Raw genomic sequence first — 16,749 nt, 5'->3', positions numbered from 1 at the left:
TAGAAGGGATAACAGTACAGCCATTTCAAGCCACAACAGCTGAATCTATCAAGATTCAAACAAAAATATGCCAACAAATTTGAAAAACAAAAACAAAAATTGATTGAAAACATTCAATATACAATCCAGTTTCGAAGAAAGAAGATACCAAAGGGCAGAGTAAAGATAAGAACACTTTTCCATGTAGGGAAAATTTGTAGAATGTACAAGATTGTAGAACAGTAACTTTTACTATATATGGATTGAGAAATGCTAAATGTTCAAGTTGGATGAAGAACTAGAGGTCATACTACAAATATACATGGGCTCCTGAAGCATACCATAGAATTTCAGAATAAAATTAGTTTGTGCTTTATGGATTACAATAAAAATTCTGTCTACAACAATCATGAAAAATGGATCATTTTAAAAGAAATAGGTTGTCATAACATATGACTGCCCTGTTTGTGCCCTACAGTCTTTGCAAGAGGCTCCTATTAGGAAAGAATATGGAGAAACATAATGGCTTCAATTCTCAGGTGAAAGTCAATTTTATCTTCCTATCTATTTAATTTATATGCAGAATATATAATATGAAGGAGGAATGAAAATTGGTGGAAGTAACATCAGTAACTTGAGATGGCATTATACCTGGAAACAGCCATGTTCTTAAAATGACTGCTGAAACATGCTAAAGGAGGAAGTACAAAAGCAAGATTACAGCTGAACTTCAAAATGCCAAAAACGTAAGTACAAAATAATTATGTAATTTTTAAGTTGACAAGCAGGGAGTTAAAACTGTTAAAGATTTTCTATCACCATCAATCCAAATAGACACTGTAGCAAAAAAAAAATCAGTATAAGATTGTGACTTGGAAGAGTAAGGATGAAGGGACTAGCAAAGATTTTTAAAAGGAAGGATGTGTCACAGGAAATCAAGGCCAAGCACATTCAGTCTGTGGTATTCCCAATTATTATATACAATGTGAAAGCTGGCCAGTGAAGGAAGCTGACAGGGAAAAGAATCAATTCATTTAAAGTATGACATTATAAGAGAACTTTATGGATACTGTTGACCATCACAAAGACAAATACATGGGTGCTAGATCAAACCAAGCCCAAATTATTAAACTATACTAAAATACAACAATGTTTAATACTGGTCTTAAAACAATTTAAAATGCCTAGAAAAACAGGGGCTTAAAAAAGAAGTAAAAGAATGTACAGCATTCTGCAATAAAACCTAACCGTGTTTCCATAGATGTTGAGATTTCTATTGTTTCTATTTCAAAAGAAACATTGTTACCTGTACAATATTACATATTCATGACCTTGTTTCCTTGACAGTCTGTAGGCGGGAGTCACCCTTGTTATAGCAAGCAAAGACTTCAATAATAGAGACAGCCTGTTATAGACCGTGTAGGAAACTTTGATTTCTTTATCACACCTGAAGAGCAAGGGGAAAAAAAGAATTAGTTCAACATCATCAGTTATACACCAAAAACTTCACCAACTGGAGTTATTAATTCCGAATTGGCAGACTCCTGGATGGAACATCTGGTTAGTGAGACTGAGTTTTTATAGATTCGCATCTGTGTTAACAAGCCCAAGTATATATGGGAGAAGCTAAGCCAATTTGGGAATCAGTCAGTGTGTGGTTAGGCAACCACTGGCAAAACACTTTTTCTTCATGCTCACTTCATGCTTATTACAGACAGGAAACAGAGCAGGCTCCAGCAGAGTGCTCTGACTTAGCTATAGAACTCTGTCTTTAGGGCATTAAAGGTTCAAACCAACAACTTAAATTGGGCCCAGTAAGTACAGTAAATGGGAAACAATGCAGGTCTTCACATGATCACAGTACTACGTAACAGTTGTACTGCCACTTAATTTCACCAAAAGATCTTGGATCCCATTGAAGAGTAGCCCCATGTAGAGCACATTGCAGTATTCAAGGGACCATATGTAACTAAGCCATATTAAGACTGTTACTAAATCAGGTCAACTCAGAAAAGATCATAGCTGAGACACTGAATGGAGCTGGCAGAAATACCTCTTCTACACCTGGAAATCCAGGGACAGTGAAAAATCAAGGGGTATTCCCAGGCTACAAACCTGACCCGCCAATTAAGCACAACTCCCGCTAAAACAGGCTGAACCCCAGTCCCCAGTTCTGACTTTCTATGGGCCAGCAGCTCTTCGTTTTTGTCAGGATCTAATTTCATCTTGTCCACCTTCATCCAGCCCATTATCCAACTCAGAGTATTCAAGGGTCTTTCTTCCTTGCAGAACCACCACTTTCTCAAACACCTTTGCAAAAAAACCCAGCACCTATCATTAGTTCGAACCTCTGAATGAAAGGCACGTTTCTTTAATAACAGCTATACCACTTCCTTTAGACAGGAAGGGACAAAGCCTTCCTGCCACCAAGTTTTTATTTCCTCCGTTAAACATGTATCTGCCCCATATTTCAAGCTTTGATTAGCGAGAAGGGGCAGGAATTAAGTAGATGGTAGTCCTCCACATTCCAAGCACCCTGTAAACTTCCACTAGAACTACAAGTTGAAAAGAATCCCAGCTAGCAAGACAAGCAGTTGCCAAATTATGTAAACATCATCTCCCTCAATATCAAGAGTCCAAGTAAAGGGCGATCCAACAGACCTTGTCTGTAAAACACAAAGCCAACAGCTCACAGTGACCAATCAAGTGTGCTGGCAGTATCCAGTATCCCAGTGAAGAAGACTTTGCACAGTTTAGAAAAGCATCACAGGTCTGCTATATGCAGACACTGCTTTGTTATCCATCTTTACCACTAGGTAAAGGTTCCCCTTGACAATTTTTGTCCAGTCATGTTCGACCCTAGGGGGCGGTGCTCATCCCCGTTTCCAAGCCATAGAGCCAGGGTTTTTTGTCTGAAGACAATCTTCTGTGGTCACATGGCCAGTGCGACTTAGACACGGAACGCTGTTACCTTCCCACCAAGGTGGTCCCTATTTATCTACTTGCATTTGCATGCTTTCGAACTGCTAGGTTGGCAGGAGCTGGGACAAGCGACGGGCGCTCACTCCGTCAAGTGGATTTGATCTTACGACTGCTTGGTCTTCTGACCCTGCAGCACAGGCTTCTGCGGTTTAGCCCGCAGCGCCACCACGTCCCTTCTATCTTTACCACTACAAAGTATCTTTTTTTCAAATCAATTACAACAGATTTGTGGCCTGACTAAATCTGAGCTGTTTTCCAGAAATACAGTGGTGCCTTGCTTAACGAGCGCCTCGTTTAACGACGAATCAGCATAGCGACAGATTTTTTGCGATCGCATAATGATGTTTCTAATGGTAAAAAATCACTTTGCGATGATTGGTAAGCTCTTTCGCTTACCGGTTTTCGCATAGCGATGTTTTAAAAACAGCTGATCGGCGGTTTCAAAATGGCCGCCCGAAAAAATGGCCGCCTGCTGTGTTTTTGCCCAGATTCCTTGCTTACCGGGCAGCAAAAATGGCTGCCGTATGGAGGATTTTCACATTAAGGTGAGTTTTTTGCCCATAGGAACACATTAAACGGGTTTTAATGCATTCCTATGGGCTTTTTTTCCACATATGCGGGGCACCACTGTATTTTAGCTGCTGCCCCTTCTCTTTCATTGTCATCAGTCTCTTGCTAAATCAGTGAGCTGACACAGCTCTACGAGTGGAGAGGGGGTACCTAGGAGTGACAGTGTTAACCTTCCTAGCTGTTTCCATGTTACACAGATCAGTCAAGGCATCCTCACTGATTAGTAAGTAGGAAGCTCCCCAAGCAACTTTAAAAAAACTGCTAAGATCCATCTGTTGTTTGGAGTGGGCCATATAATTGGTCTGCAATCCCTGTGGAGGTTCACAGAGGCTCTTAGTCTAAAACGAACCACATGGTGGTCTGTGAATGACAATGGAGGTGCATGTAACCCATCCATCTTCAGATTACCAGCTCCATCAGAAGAAAATACCAAATACAGAGAATGCCCTGCCAAATGCATGAGATCCACTGTTAACTGGGATAGGGCGATGTTTATTAGAAGGGGTATTGTCGGGCGGCAAGGTGGGCAGCGCACCAATAGAATCCCAGTGCTGTCCTGGCGACATTGCCATTCGAAATTGACAGTCTGTTAGATCAATCATTTGCTTAGTAAGATGGAATTTTAATAGAATCAAGTCTGATCTAAGAAGCCTGAGTTTGTATAGGAGAAGCTAAGCCAGCTTGGGAATCAGCCAGAGCATGGATGTGTAGCCACTGGCTAAGCCACATTCCTTTGTGCTTACCATCACAATTGGGGCAGGAAATAGAGCACACAAAAAAAGGGAAAACAGGCTGAATGAGAAGGGGCTCATTCCCTACCATTTACCATCCCTAGTACAGGTTCTCTATGTTGCTTCCTAGTTCTACTATATATTAACTGGACCAGAGAATCATCTTAATTTGTGCAGTTTTTGCATTACATGTTTATATATGCTTAGTCACTGGGAAGTATTTTCTAGTTACTTTCAAAAGTTACCTTTTGGTACACATTTTGACAAGGTTTTAGGTTATTGTCTTACCAGTCAGAAAGTGTTGTTTTAAAAGGCAGTGGAAAACATATACAGTGGTGCCTCGCTTAGCGATGTTAATCCGTGCAGCAAAAATTGCTGCTAAGTGATTTCATGGCTAAGCAATTTTAAAAAGCCCATAGAAATGCATTGAAACCCCTTCAATGTGTTCCTATGGGCTTAAAACTAACCTTAAAGCGAACATCCTCCATAGGGGCAGCCATTTTCGGTGCCTCTAAAGCGAGGCAAAACAGCGGGAGGCCATTTTGTTTTTCCGGCGGCCATTTTGAAGCCGCCGATCAGCTGGCCGAAAATGGGGGCTTTGCAATGATCGCTTCCCCGCAATCATTGCAAAGCGAATTTTCCCCATAGGGACCATCACAAAGCGATTGTTCTTGCGATGGCAAAAAGTCCATCGCAAAGCGATTTCATTGCTATACGGAGTGATCACTATGCGAGGCACCACTGTAAATAGTAATGCACCTAGTTACTTTTAACTGTTGTGATGTAGACAATAGATGACTTTTAAAAACACTATAACAAGTAATATATGAAGGAGACAAAACTGAAATTTTCCAGGACTTGGCTTTGAAATAATTAAGGGGCGCAGACAGTGGAAGCTATTTTCTGAGGCATTTTGGAACCAAGGAATAAGATATGTCAGAGAGTCTATCTTCAAATTGATAGTGTAGATTGCACATGATAAACTATGTTTTGATGCAAAGCTGATTCAGAAGTGTCTAAACGTCCAAGAAGAAGAAGAAAAAGAAGCCATCAAGTAAGTTCTGTCCTCTTACTGTGTACTAAAGGAGGAGGAGAGGGATGATAAAGCAGTAAAATTCAGAAGCTGCTGCAATAAAACAATAAATAATCCACTGTGTTATTTTTTAAATACTTGATATAGTAGTCATTCCCCCAACTCATTAATCATGATTAATGAACAAAACATATACGTACTTTTCATTCATTTCCAAACACCAGATTTCAAGCTCCATGGAATCCCCCTGCAGTCGAACAAAAAATGTTTAAACAAAACCTCTGTGAGAAAAACACTATTGTAGTTGACCTGTAGTTAGGTTTTTAATATGAAGCTTCTCATCATATTGTAGATCAATCTAAATCTCACTGGGGTCTCAGGATGTTCCATAAGAATTTGAATGAAGACACCATTTTAAATAATTAGGAGAGCCAAAAAGCTGAAATTTACATCTGTAGTTTGCTCCCTCCAGTTTGCAGATATATACTTATAAAAGAAGCGTATATGAAAACAGGAACTTGCACAATTTTTGTCTTATGTGAATATGATTCTCCTCTTCTTCTAAAATAATCATAGACCTTTTTCTACCATGAATTTGGATTTCTTCATCAGTTTGTGCCTTCACACATATCTTTGGTGGGCTAGCTGCTTAAATAAGCTTGGTTTGCTTATTTAAACAAAATATATATTTAAAACAATCATGAAGTCAAAAGTTTAAACTGAAAACTGTTTTGGGAAGAGGCTGCTTTGTTATTCACCTCTATACCAAAACTTTGACTTCAAAAGAGCAGAACCTACTCAAATGAGTAGAACTTAATTCTGATCCTTAGTATACTGCAAATAGAAGATACTAAATCTGTCAGTTACAGTACAGCACTTTTCACATAAGATCCTCTTTTTTATACATATATCAAGATCTACCTTAACAATATCAACACTGGTATATGCACTAATGTACATGATGAGAAACACACATAGTGAAACATTATACAAATCCTAGAAGCAGAAAAGAGCAAACTAAAAAGAAAAAGAAAGTAAGTTTGTTTACCTCAGAGGTTTTGAGGGAAATTTCCACACACATTGACCGCCCAACAGCAGGCAGCTGTCCTGCCAAGGCTTTTTTTGCTTCATGAGTTACTTCTGGTATATCTTTGATTGCCAAGTTGAACTACAACATTAAAAACAGATTTTAAGTTTTGAAGGAATTCTCTGAGAAACTGTCCCGAAGTACTCTGCAAGAATATTAGCACAAGAGACTAAATGCCCAAAAGCACTGCACCACCACAAAGGAACTTCATTCCTTCCCCCTCTTCTTTGCAATCTATGCAGCTTCTGTCAACTGGCTTCACAGGGTTTCTAGTCCTGTAATGTAGTGCGTAGTACGTTGCAACTAAAAGGAGAGATTGCTTGCTTCTTGCTTCTCCTGAATGTTCTACTAGTAAAAGTTCAGTGCTGGATTCCACTCTAAACTAAACTCATAGTAAATTAGTATTACCTGTGACTAGAGGAAAAACAATTTTCTGCCATTCAGTACAGATTATCAGTACTTGCTTTATTTTATTTTTTTATATTTCTACAAAGCAGTTAATACACACCCACTGTACATCCATACATTATGATTCCTTTTGTTCTTTCAATTTACCACTCCTCTCTAGCAATCTTTTACCAGAGTCACAAACATCTCAATGAAAAATATGAAGTTCCAACTTGAACACATTATAGAAGTAGGATCTGTTCAGACATATCCTGTATTTTACATCCAGCACCAGAAGGTGAAATAATGTTGTATATAATTGGGCTGGGGGAGAAGAATACTGCTATTAACTTTTCTGTATTTTTATTTTGTATTTCTACTGATGCATTCCCTATATCTGAACAAAACAAAATGTGACAGTGTCATGGAATTTTTTTTAAAGAATAGGTTTTACCCAGTCAGAGCCAGTTGGTGAGGATGATGATCTTGTGCATATCTTTTCTCCAAGCCGGGCCTGAACAATCACTTGCACTGTCTAAAAGAAAAAACAAGTTTACTGAATAAGAAGTCAAGCACAGTTACTGTAGAACTTCAGCCCACTAAAATGGCATTTTAATACAAAGAGAGAAAATGAAATACAAAAGCAGAAGTGACTGCTGTCCATGAAATCTGGAAAGCTGAAACACAAAGGCTTTTTCCAACATTAAGGGCTCTGTGAACAGAAAGGAAGTTCCTTCTGAGACTTTCTCTCCACAACAAAGGGACACGACTAGCCTGCTTTGCTTCCTTAAATGTACAGTTTAAGTCTATCCACAATGCCTTAACAGGACCTAGCAAGGTGGATAGAATTTAAATCAAATCGATTTAAGTTACTATTTAAATTTGAAAAATCAGATACTTTTTGACAATTTAAATTGAAAAAATCAATTTGATTTTAAAAATCATTGATTTTTATCCACACTGGGACTTAGGCCTTATAGTTCATTTGCATTTTAAGCAAGCTCAAGTCAAGTCACCAGTATAATCCACAGCACAGATAGTATTCCAATCCTTAGCTATAATCACTGTGTAGCTTTACTTTCTTTTATCTGGAATATGCCCTTCCTTGTTCATATGGGGCAGGGTGAAGAAATGTTTCTGGCCTGAAGGCTGCATTGGATACTACCACTGCTGATCATCTTTGTACATACCTACTTGCCCCATCCCCCAAACACCCATGTATATTGGGCAGTGTGGCATGTGTCTACACATATAGAGCATGGACCTCCCCAAACACTGCACTGCTTTGTTCAACAGAACAACCACAATCTACTTCTAGAAACTGGGGTTGTTGATTCCGTACTAAATGAACTGTGTTTGAAAGAAAGGTCCAAGCAAAACCCACAGAAATAGAACTTCCAGTGGCTTCCTTTCAACAGAAGACTTTACATGCTGGATGGATGATACCTTGTAGGATGAATCTTTCCTGTGTGACAAACTTCCCTCTGCTTGCTAATGCATATTCAAGCAAATGGAGTTTGCTCCTAGGCTCTACAGATAGGTCATGTATATGTCATATAAGAAACCAAATGAAAAACTGACATCTATGAAACCTGGATTTCAATTTCTCTATTTTTTTTTTTTTGTCATCTATTCCACATTTTCAGAAATCTACATAAACTCAGAATTTTTTTTGGTTGGGGGGATACTGCTGTTTCAAACAATAATCAGTTCACTTGTCACAAAAGATAGCTATAGGGAGCTTCAATTTCTGTCATACATCAACACAAATGTAAAACAAAAAATAAGCTTACAACAAATAATTACCTTCAAGGCAAAAAATTTGATGAACTTGTCCAAGTCCTTCCTATCCTGGGAACTGAGATCAGTGTCCATTGCATATGGAAATCTGGAACGGAAAAAGCGTAACACATTGTGTTTATATTACAGTTTCTGCATGTAAAATCTTCTGGTATTATAGAAAAATGACCAAAACCAGTGACCTTCAGCAAACAGGCCAAATAAATGCATCTTCAAAAGTCAGTCACTACTGGCAAAATCAATTTGTATTATTCACATTAATGTACTATTAGATTAAAAGAAAGCAAACCATGAATATTTTATTTATTTATTTGATTTGTATCCCACCCGTCTATACCAGTGGTTCTTAACCTTTGTTACTCAGATGTTTTTGAACTGCAACTCCCAGAAACCCCAGCCAGCACAGTTGGTGGTGAAGGCTTCTGGGAGTTGCAGTCCAAAACTCCTGAGTAACCCAAGGTTAAGAACCAGTGGTCTATACGATCACTCTGAGTGGCTGAAGAGAACATATCAGTGAAAGTTCCCTTTTGAAAAGTGGCAAACAATTTTTTAGTGTTCAGAGGTGGAGCAGTCATGGTAGGAACTGGGGCAAGAAAATGTAGTATTTCATTTAAACTGCCGAAGGTGTTACAACTGTGCAACCAAATAATTTAGTTGTCGCATGCATTTTGAGAAAAACTATCATATCTTCAAAAAATAACCATGCTTAGTAATGTAGTGTCCTGGTTAAATAATGCCCAGTTTGGGATGTGGTAGAATAGATTTACTTCTATCTAAAGGACTTGGAAACTCCCGTTCTTAGATGTCATGGTCGTACGCAAAACTGACCTCCGACTGGGACACAAAGTCTACAGAAAACCCACCCACACAGACCGGTACCTACACAAAAACTCCAACCACCACCCACAGCAAAAAAGAGGCATAATCAAAACACTGGTAGACTGTGCAAATCGGAACTGTGAAGCTCAATTTCCCAGCACTGAACTCAACCATCTGAATTGGGCCCTACAGGCAAATGGCTACTCCAAAAATGAAATCACAAGAGCCATCAAACCAAGAAAAAAACAAACTGAAGAAGAAAAACAGCCACCCACAAATAAAGTATTTCTACCATATATCAAAGGGGTCACAGACCGAAAATTTTGAAAACACACAACCTATAAACAGTATTTAAGCCCACCACAAAAATACAACAAATGTTATAGTCAGCAAAGTACAGAAGGAACCCCCTCACCACTGCAGGAGTATACCGTATACCTTGCAGTTGTGCCCAGGCATATATTGGAACCACAAAACAAAGCACCCATACCATAATCAAAGAACATGAGAGACACTGCAGACTAAAACAACCAGAAAAATCGGCAGTAGCTGAAGATGCCCTAAAACAAGCTGGACATGAAATTCTATTTCAAAATACTGAAATACTGGACAACACCAGCAATCATTACGTTAGACTGCACAGGGAAGCCACTGAAATCCACAAACGCCGACAGAACTTCAGTAAAAAGAAGAAAGTTTAAAACTCAACAAAGCTTGGCTCCCAGTACTGAAAAATACAGTGTGCAAAAGGTCAAAGAACTTTACCCAGCCACCAGGACCGGTGATCACTACACACAAAAGACCAGCTAACAACACCCATCAATCACAGTGACAGATAATCTCTCCTCCTTATCACAACAATACAACCACAAGAAAAATACACTGATCACCATAATCACCCACTTCCTGAAAAGGACAAAAGCTGATCCCACAGCTATAAATACTCAACTCCCAAACAAACTGCACCAGAGCACAGAGTGCTACTCCTGTCCTCTGAAGATGCCGGCCACAGAGACTGGCAAAATGTTAGGCAGAACAACCTTCAGAACACAGCCAAAGAGCCCGAAAAAGCCTCAATAACCAATACTAATTGTTGTTATAATTAAATGTGTTATATCTCTCTGTGAGGGGGGATGCACCTGTCATCTCCAGTGGGCTGTCTGCCTCATTTTCCAGCAGACTACTGGCAAACCACCAGCAGGGTGGCTTGAGGGTGGAGAAAGGTGAGAACTAGCACCTGGTGGGAGCCAGGAGGAGGACAAGCCGTACCTGGAAGGCAAGGTCACAGCTGGGGTGAAAGGGAAGGAGACAGGCGTAATGCAGGAGGATAGGAGGATCACTGTCTTTGCTTGAAAAAGGGTCAGAAGGCTGGTCTGAGGTTTCAGAGGAACCACTCCCCATTTTCTGTACCTGTGAAGAAAACCAATCTCTACTCCTGTAAGACTTGTGGAGTGCGGAATAGATCAACTTTGCTCCAGGCAGAGAATGAAGAGGATAAGCATCCATCTTCCTCACAATGCTGACCCAGGCACCCAGCTGAGCTACAACCCAGGAGGCCTAGGTGGCACACAGTTTATCTCGTTCCACATGAGTCACATGCAATATGAAATTGCAGCAATTTAATTTGTGGTACTCTTAAGCAACCACTGACATCACTCCCATTCTACTAGTGGAGCTACTCAACAGGATAATGATAATTATATTCCGCCTTTCATCTAAGAGTTCAACCTGGCACACAAAGTTCTTTTCTCGTTTTACCCTCACAATAATCCTAGAATAAGAAATGGTAGCAAGGAGAGAGAGAGAGAGAGAGAGGCAGAAAGGGTGGGAAAAGAGAAAGCCAGGAAAGAGAAAAGACCTCTAGATGAGAAGGGGGAGGAGGATACAAAAGGAGAACCAGGAAAAGGAAGGGAAAAGTCAGGAGAGGAAAAACTTGAGGGAAAGAATGGAGCCATGCATGAAGGGGAAACAGAGGAGGAATAATAGGAGGAGAACTGGAGAGATACTGTAGCAGAACAAGGGTTAGAGTCCTGTCTGGCTGAGGTGGAAATTCGTAGAAGAAGAGCGGGAGTACATCCAGAGGAAAGATCCCCTGACTGGTGACAGAGTCTTCCTGAGGGTTCCCAAGACAGAGGCTGAGTGCTTGCTTAAATGCAAGAGCCCTCAGTTCTGACTTGCCAACCCTGACTCAAGGACCAGGAGAAGGCCTGTCAAACACCTTACCAGGCGAAAAAGAGAGGGAGGAAAAAAGGAAGATTATCAACCTTGCTCCTCAAGTGCTATTATAAACCAATTCCTGTTTGGCTTGCCCCAAGTGGTCAATCCAAGTAAGCAGGCTACCAGAATGGGACACAAGGGCAGGAAGTAGTTAATGAGGAGAGAGAAAAGACTGAGTCTGATTAATTGGGCATAAAAAGGAAAGGTTCTATATTGTTTGATGACGTTTCTGTTCCTGAGTTGACTCCAAGTTTAATAAATAAATACTATTGTTATAAAGAAAGCTATGTCCTTTGTCATGGAACAAAATATGTAAGAGACTAACCTAAGAGGTCCTGTGGCAGCTGGAGGTAGTCGCATAAACATCAGAAGTCCCCTCACATTCTTATGGTACCAACGGTCAGAATGTTTTGGAGCATCCTGATGCACTTTGATTTCCAGTTTTGATTTTTCATGTTTGTGCTAGAAGCTTGGTAAGGAATCTATACAATTGCAGAAATTAAAAATTGTTTTCCCTTATCACAAACATCTTGTTTATATGGTGTATACCTTTAAAAATCCAAAGCCTGAATTAACTCCATAGTCAAAGCACAGTAAAGCTGCAATCTAAAAGTTACTTATTAGAAGCTGAACTCCACTGAACATAGTGGAATTGCATTGCTAATTTTTAGTGGATTTTCGCTGGTTTATGTTTGCATTGGATTATCACCCTAATTGAAGGGACATGGTAGCACTGCGGGTTAAACCGCAGAAGCCTCTGTGCTGCAGGGTCAGAACACCAGTCATCATAAGATCGAATCCACATGTCGGAGTGAGCCCCTATCGCTTGTCCCAGCTCTCGCCAACCTAGCGGTTTGAAAGCATGCAAAATGCGAGTAGATAAACAGGTACCACCTCAGTGGGAAGGTAACGTCATTCCGTGTCTAGTTGCGCTGGCCAGGTGACCACAGAAAATTGTCTATGGACAAACGCTAGCTCTATGTGTTGGAAACGGATATAAGCACCGCCCCCTAGAATTGGACACAACTGGACAAATTGTCAAGGGAAACCTTTACTTTTTATCACCCTAATAGTTGGAAAACTTTCACATTACTTCAGCCTTATTGTTCACTGAGTGTTTTAGAAATATGTTCAGATCAGAAGTCCATGTGGTCAAATCACATGCTGAGAACAAAGTAGTGCAAAGATTGACCCTGAAATGCCTACATGAGGTTCAGTCTAGTCTCCCTTAAGAGAATGCTATGCTTGCTAGTTATTCTGGCTACACTCTGCATCTTCTCTGGAATTGTCCTTTAGCTTTATTATACTGCAAGTATTAATACAGGTCAGTTAATCTTCCTTGTTTTCTGTGGGGACTATTCTAGAGTTGCCCAGTCTCTTAAATTTTATAATTTTTGGCTATGGGTTTGCTTCATATCTTCTTTTCAATTCTTTTGAAAGCTTTAAATTTGCTTTTGAACCTTTATTAAAAAGTTTGCAACATCTTTAATAAAATAGTACAAAAAATTCCAACTGCTTGGTCATTCTGAAAAGAAAGGGAGTTGATAGTACTAAAGAATGTGTCTTGGTTTGGGATTTTGAGTATTTTGAGAGAATTCTGGTGTTTCTATCTAATAAGGTTGCTGTGCAGGCTTGAGTACACAGCCTTGTAATTTCTGGTGACTCTAGTCTAGTGCACTTAAGGGGCCAACACCCTCACAGTGTTGGGAGGGAATCAGACAGGAAAATTTCCCCAGCCAGCATACACTTGACCCTCCTGGAAATTGCCCACATCAGGAAAAGTCTGGTTAATGTGGCTCAGTGGTTAGTGTGAACTTCTCTGTCATGGCCAAAATCTTGACATTAAGAACCACAAATGAAAATAGTGTTTGTGTTTTAACAGGGTTTAACTGCTTTAAATACTAGTCAGTGTCAAACACAGCTTAAAACAATGTTACCAGCATTGCTATAAATAAAATTCTCTTTATACAGATTCAGAAAATAGAAGCAAATCAATTATAGATGCACTCAAACTTATCATATATACATTTAGCATTCTAATCAGATATACACCTAAGTTTATGCATTTGCTGTGTGATATTCTGATGACAACTTTAATTTATACATTTAATAGATTTTTAGACTAGCTTTCTGATACATTACCCCCAAAAGTCAGGAAAGCATAAGATGAAATTCAATGCTGTAGTAAGTTGCAACTAAAGCCCATTGAATCAGTGGGGACTGGGTGAGTCAACTCCTCCAAAATTTCCATTTATTCAATGGGCCTATTCTAGTTGTGACTTACTACTGGATTTCAGCCATTGTAAGTTAAAAAACAACTTAAAAACCTAGTAAGATTTCATGAAAACAGTACATAGATCAGTTACTCAAAGGAAATAATAAGGAAAAATAACAACAAATATTGATGTTAAAATAGTGGTGACCACTTTAAAGCATAACAAATCATACAAATGCTGACAAAAGAGATGTAAATTCCTCTTTCTCACTTCTCCACATGTAAGGAAAAGGAGCTGCAAAATTATTCTCCTTATCCTATAAGATGCCAAGGTATTCTGTTGTGCTCCTGTTGAGATATGAAACTGAGAATTTTCTTTCTACAAATGTGCACAAATAAGGTTTTAATACAAATAATACATATTGTACAAACTAATGATAATGACTGCTGCCATTTATTTCACAGTTACTTAAGGTTCAGAAACACTGTTGATGTTATGTGTTGCCAAGCTGGAATTAACTTATAGCAACCCTAATAGGACTTTCAAGGTAAGTGTTAATATACTATATAAGGACTGGCTTTACTAGTGTCACACTTTGTGAGTTTCCATGGCTGTGTAGCAATTCAAACCCAGACATCCTGAGTCCTAGTCTGTAACTATCCACTACACTGGCTATTTCAGAAGAATTAGGGATTGCATTTTGAATAATCTACCAGTCATTCTTTGCTTGCTGCAGATAAGTGCTTGACCTCTCTAAAGGAAAGGACAGTTGTTGTGTAGAGACAATCTGTGTAAATTACAGAGACCTTCATAAGAAAAAAGTCTCATTCTCACCTTGTGTCATTCATGCCTGAAGGCAAGCACCCCTAAATCACTATCCAACACTTTAATTGAGTTTGGAAAGGAACAGGCAGCTAGTGCAACTGGCACAGAATGGTTACTTTGTGATCACAATATCTAGTTCCTACAAACATTATCACAGTTCCTTTCTATATAAACTGAATTGTCTTTAAGTGCCACTCTGCAGAGAGTGCATTACAACAGTCCAACCTGGATGAAGCAAATACATGGATAACCAAAGCAAAATCTGCCTTTTCTAGATAACAATACATTTGACAAACAGGATGAATGTGGTAAAAAGTACTGCTTGGCCACTTATGTCTCCTGCACTTCCAGAGAATATACTAGTCCTGTACTTTCAAATGGCATACTTGGCTCTTTAGAATGTAACTTGGCCATCAATTATTTGTATACCATCCTCAGATCTCAAGATTTCTTCATGCACAACTTTTCTACCATGCCTGAATTAGGCATGGTATTTCAATTTATTTGCTTCTCCTTCATCTCAAAATTATCTCCAAGCACTGAGGTTCTTCACTGCCTCATTGGGATTGTCTTGTGGAAAGGAGATACACAGGTAGTGTTACCTGCATAATGATGGCATCCAGCTCAAATCTCCGAATGATATTGCTCAGTTTTAGGTATGCATTAACAGGCATGCTGGGCAGGACAGACTCTCAATATACTGTGAAGGTCAATAGCCAAAGGATGGAATTCTCTTCCCTTAAATAGGAGGACCAGATCCAGTCCCACACAACGCTTCCAGATAGTCCAGAAGCATACCATGATTGATGGTATCATAAATCACTGTAAAGATCAGAAGAACAGAGATGATATAGACTATTATTCAAGGAAATCCAGGCAGTTTCTGCTCCAAAACTAGGATTCAATCTGGACTGAAATGGTCAGAGTAGCTAGTGTCATCCAAGAATGACTGGATATAATGCACTCAATGAAGTTTTATTTTCAGGGATGAAGTGCATGAGTATTGAAAAGCCTGTGCCTGGAAATAAGCAGTCTTCATTATCAGGTTTTCCTTACTACACAAATATTTCACACACCAGCCTGATATCCACTGTCCTCCTTCCTACTTAGAAACATAGATCCATACTCTACTTCAGTATAAACTTATGAACCAGTGCAGGTATCTAGTTACCTGTAGGAGGAAGACTGAGGTGAAGGTTTGGTGTCTCATTCCGGGGATGAGCTCAGAGGCTGTCCTAGCCCCTTTGCATGGCCAAACTCTGTGGTTTTCAGAAAACCTTACTGCTGGTCTTCATTCACAGGGTGGGAAGGTTCTTCCTGGGTTTTTCCCCCCATCGATCTCTAGATCACGGAGGACTCTTCTTTGTGCCCCAAGCAGGAGATCTTAACATTGAAGGATCCCAGTCTTGAGGCCTGTCCAGTTCTCGCCTACGTTTCTAGTGTAGCTTCAAGCAGCAGACTTGCTACGTTGTGTAATTCCCGCGTGGGACGAGGCAGTTCGGTCTCGGGATGCAACTAGGAGCGAAGGGGTTTGGGTTCAGTTCCTAGCCCCTCTACTACTAGGAAAACAGCGTCCCCTGCTCCGACTTTTGCCTCAGGCTTAAAAGCCAGTATGCGGTCTTTCCTGCCGACGGCGGCGTCTCTTCTGGGCACTTAGCCCTGTCACAGAAGGGAGTGGAAATGCCCAGGAATGGCCCACCACTAGAGTCAACGGCTGTGGAACTGCTCCAGAGAAGACCCTGAGCGAGCGACGCCAGTCCCTGTAGAAGAGGAGCCCAGGCTCTCGGCTCCGCAACCGGTCTCTTTTCGCTAAACGTCGCGGGGTCCCGGAGGTGCCTTACGACAGCGGCCTCCCCCAGCCTTCCGCAGTGGCCGTCACCGCCGCCATTGCTGCTGTTTGTTTTCATCCGCTCAGGAGAAGCCAAGCAGTCGGCTGTGCTTTCGTGGCGGCACTTTCCACAAGAAAAAGACACCACCACCACCACCGCTCGCCGAAGTTGCCTAGGCCGCAGTGAGGAAAGCTGCCGAAAAGCGCAAGCGGAAATCGTTCTCTACTGCCCCCAAACGAAAGTGAGGCCAGTTTCTTGAGGAATCGGCGTTTGG

The 16,749-nt window shown here is 40.3% G+C and overlaps 1 protein-coding gene across 6 annotated transcripts in view; it reads right to left on the bottom strand.

Annotated features, from left to right (window-relative positions):
- ATG13 (autophagy related 13) overlaps nucleotides 1–16,573 on the bottom strand; it is a 41,504-nt gene extending 24,931 nt beyond the window's left edge. For 3 of the 6 annotated variants that reach the window (XM_020798879.3, XM_072986014.2, XM_072986015.2), the window contains exons 1-6: nucleotides 15,818–16,511; nucleotides 8,576–8,657; nucleotides 7,224–7,304; nucleotides 6,344–6,463; nucleotides 5,496–5,542; nucleotides 1,286–1,426 (exon numbers count right to left, since the gene is read on the bottom strand). In XM_020798879.3, coding sequence (XP_020654538.1) covers nucleotides 1,286–1,426; nucleotides 5,496–5,542; nucleotides 6,344–6,463; nucleotides 7,224–7,304; nucleotides 8,576–8,644 — 458 coding nt within the window. In that variant the 5' untranslated portion in view covers nucleotides 8,645–8,657; nucleotides 15,818–16,511. Of the gene's footprint in view, nucleotides 1–1,285; nucleotides 1,427–5,495; nucleotides 5,543–6,343; nucleotides 6,464–7,223; nucleotides 7,305–8,575; nucleotides 8,658–15,817 lie in introns of all 6 variants that reach the window. The other 3 variants (XM_020798862.3, XM_020798889.3, XM_020798870.3) reach the window with 2 other exon arrangements.
- Nucleotides 16,574–16,749: the final 176 nt, after the last annotated feature.

Source organism: Pogona vitticeps, chromosome 1 (assembly GCF_051106095.1).
Source record: "Pogona vitticeps strain Pit_001003342236 chromosome 1, PviZW2.1, whole genome shotgun sequence".
NCBI lineage: Eukaryota > Metazoa > Chordata > Lepidosauria > Squamata > Agamidae > Pogona > Pogona vitticeps.
Note: the sequence above shows the minus strand (reverse complement) of the source record. Positions and strands in the feature narration are given on the sequence as shown.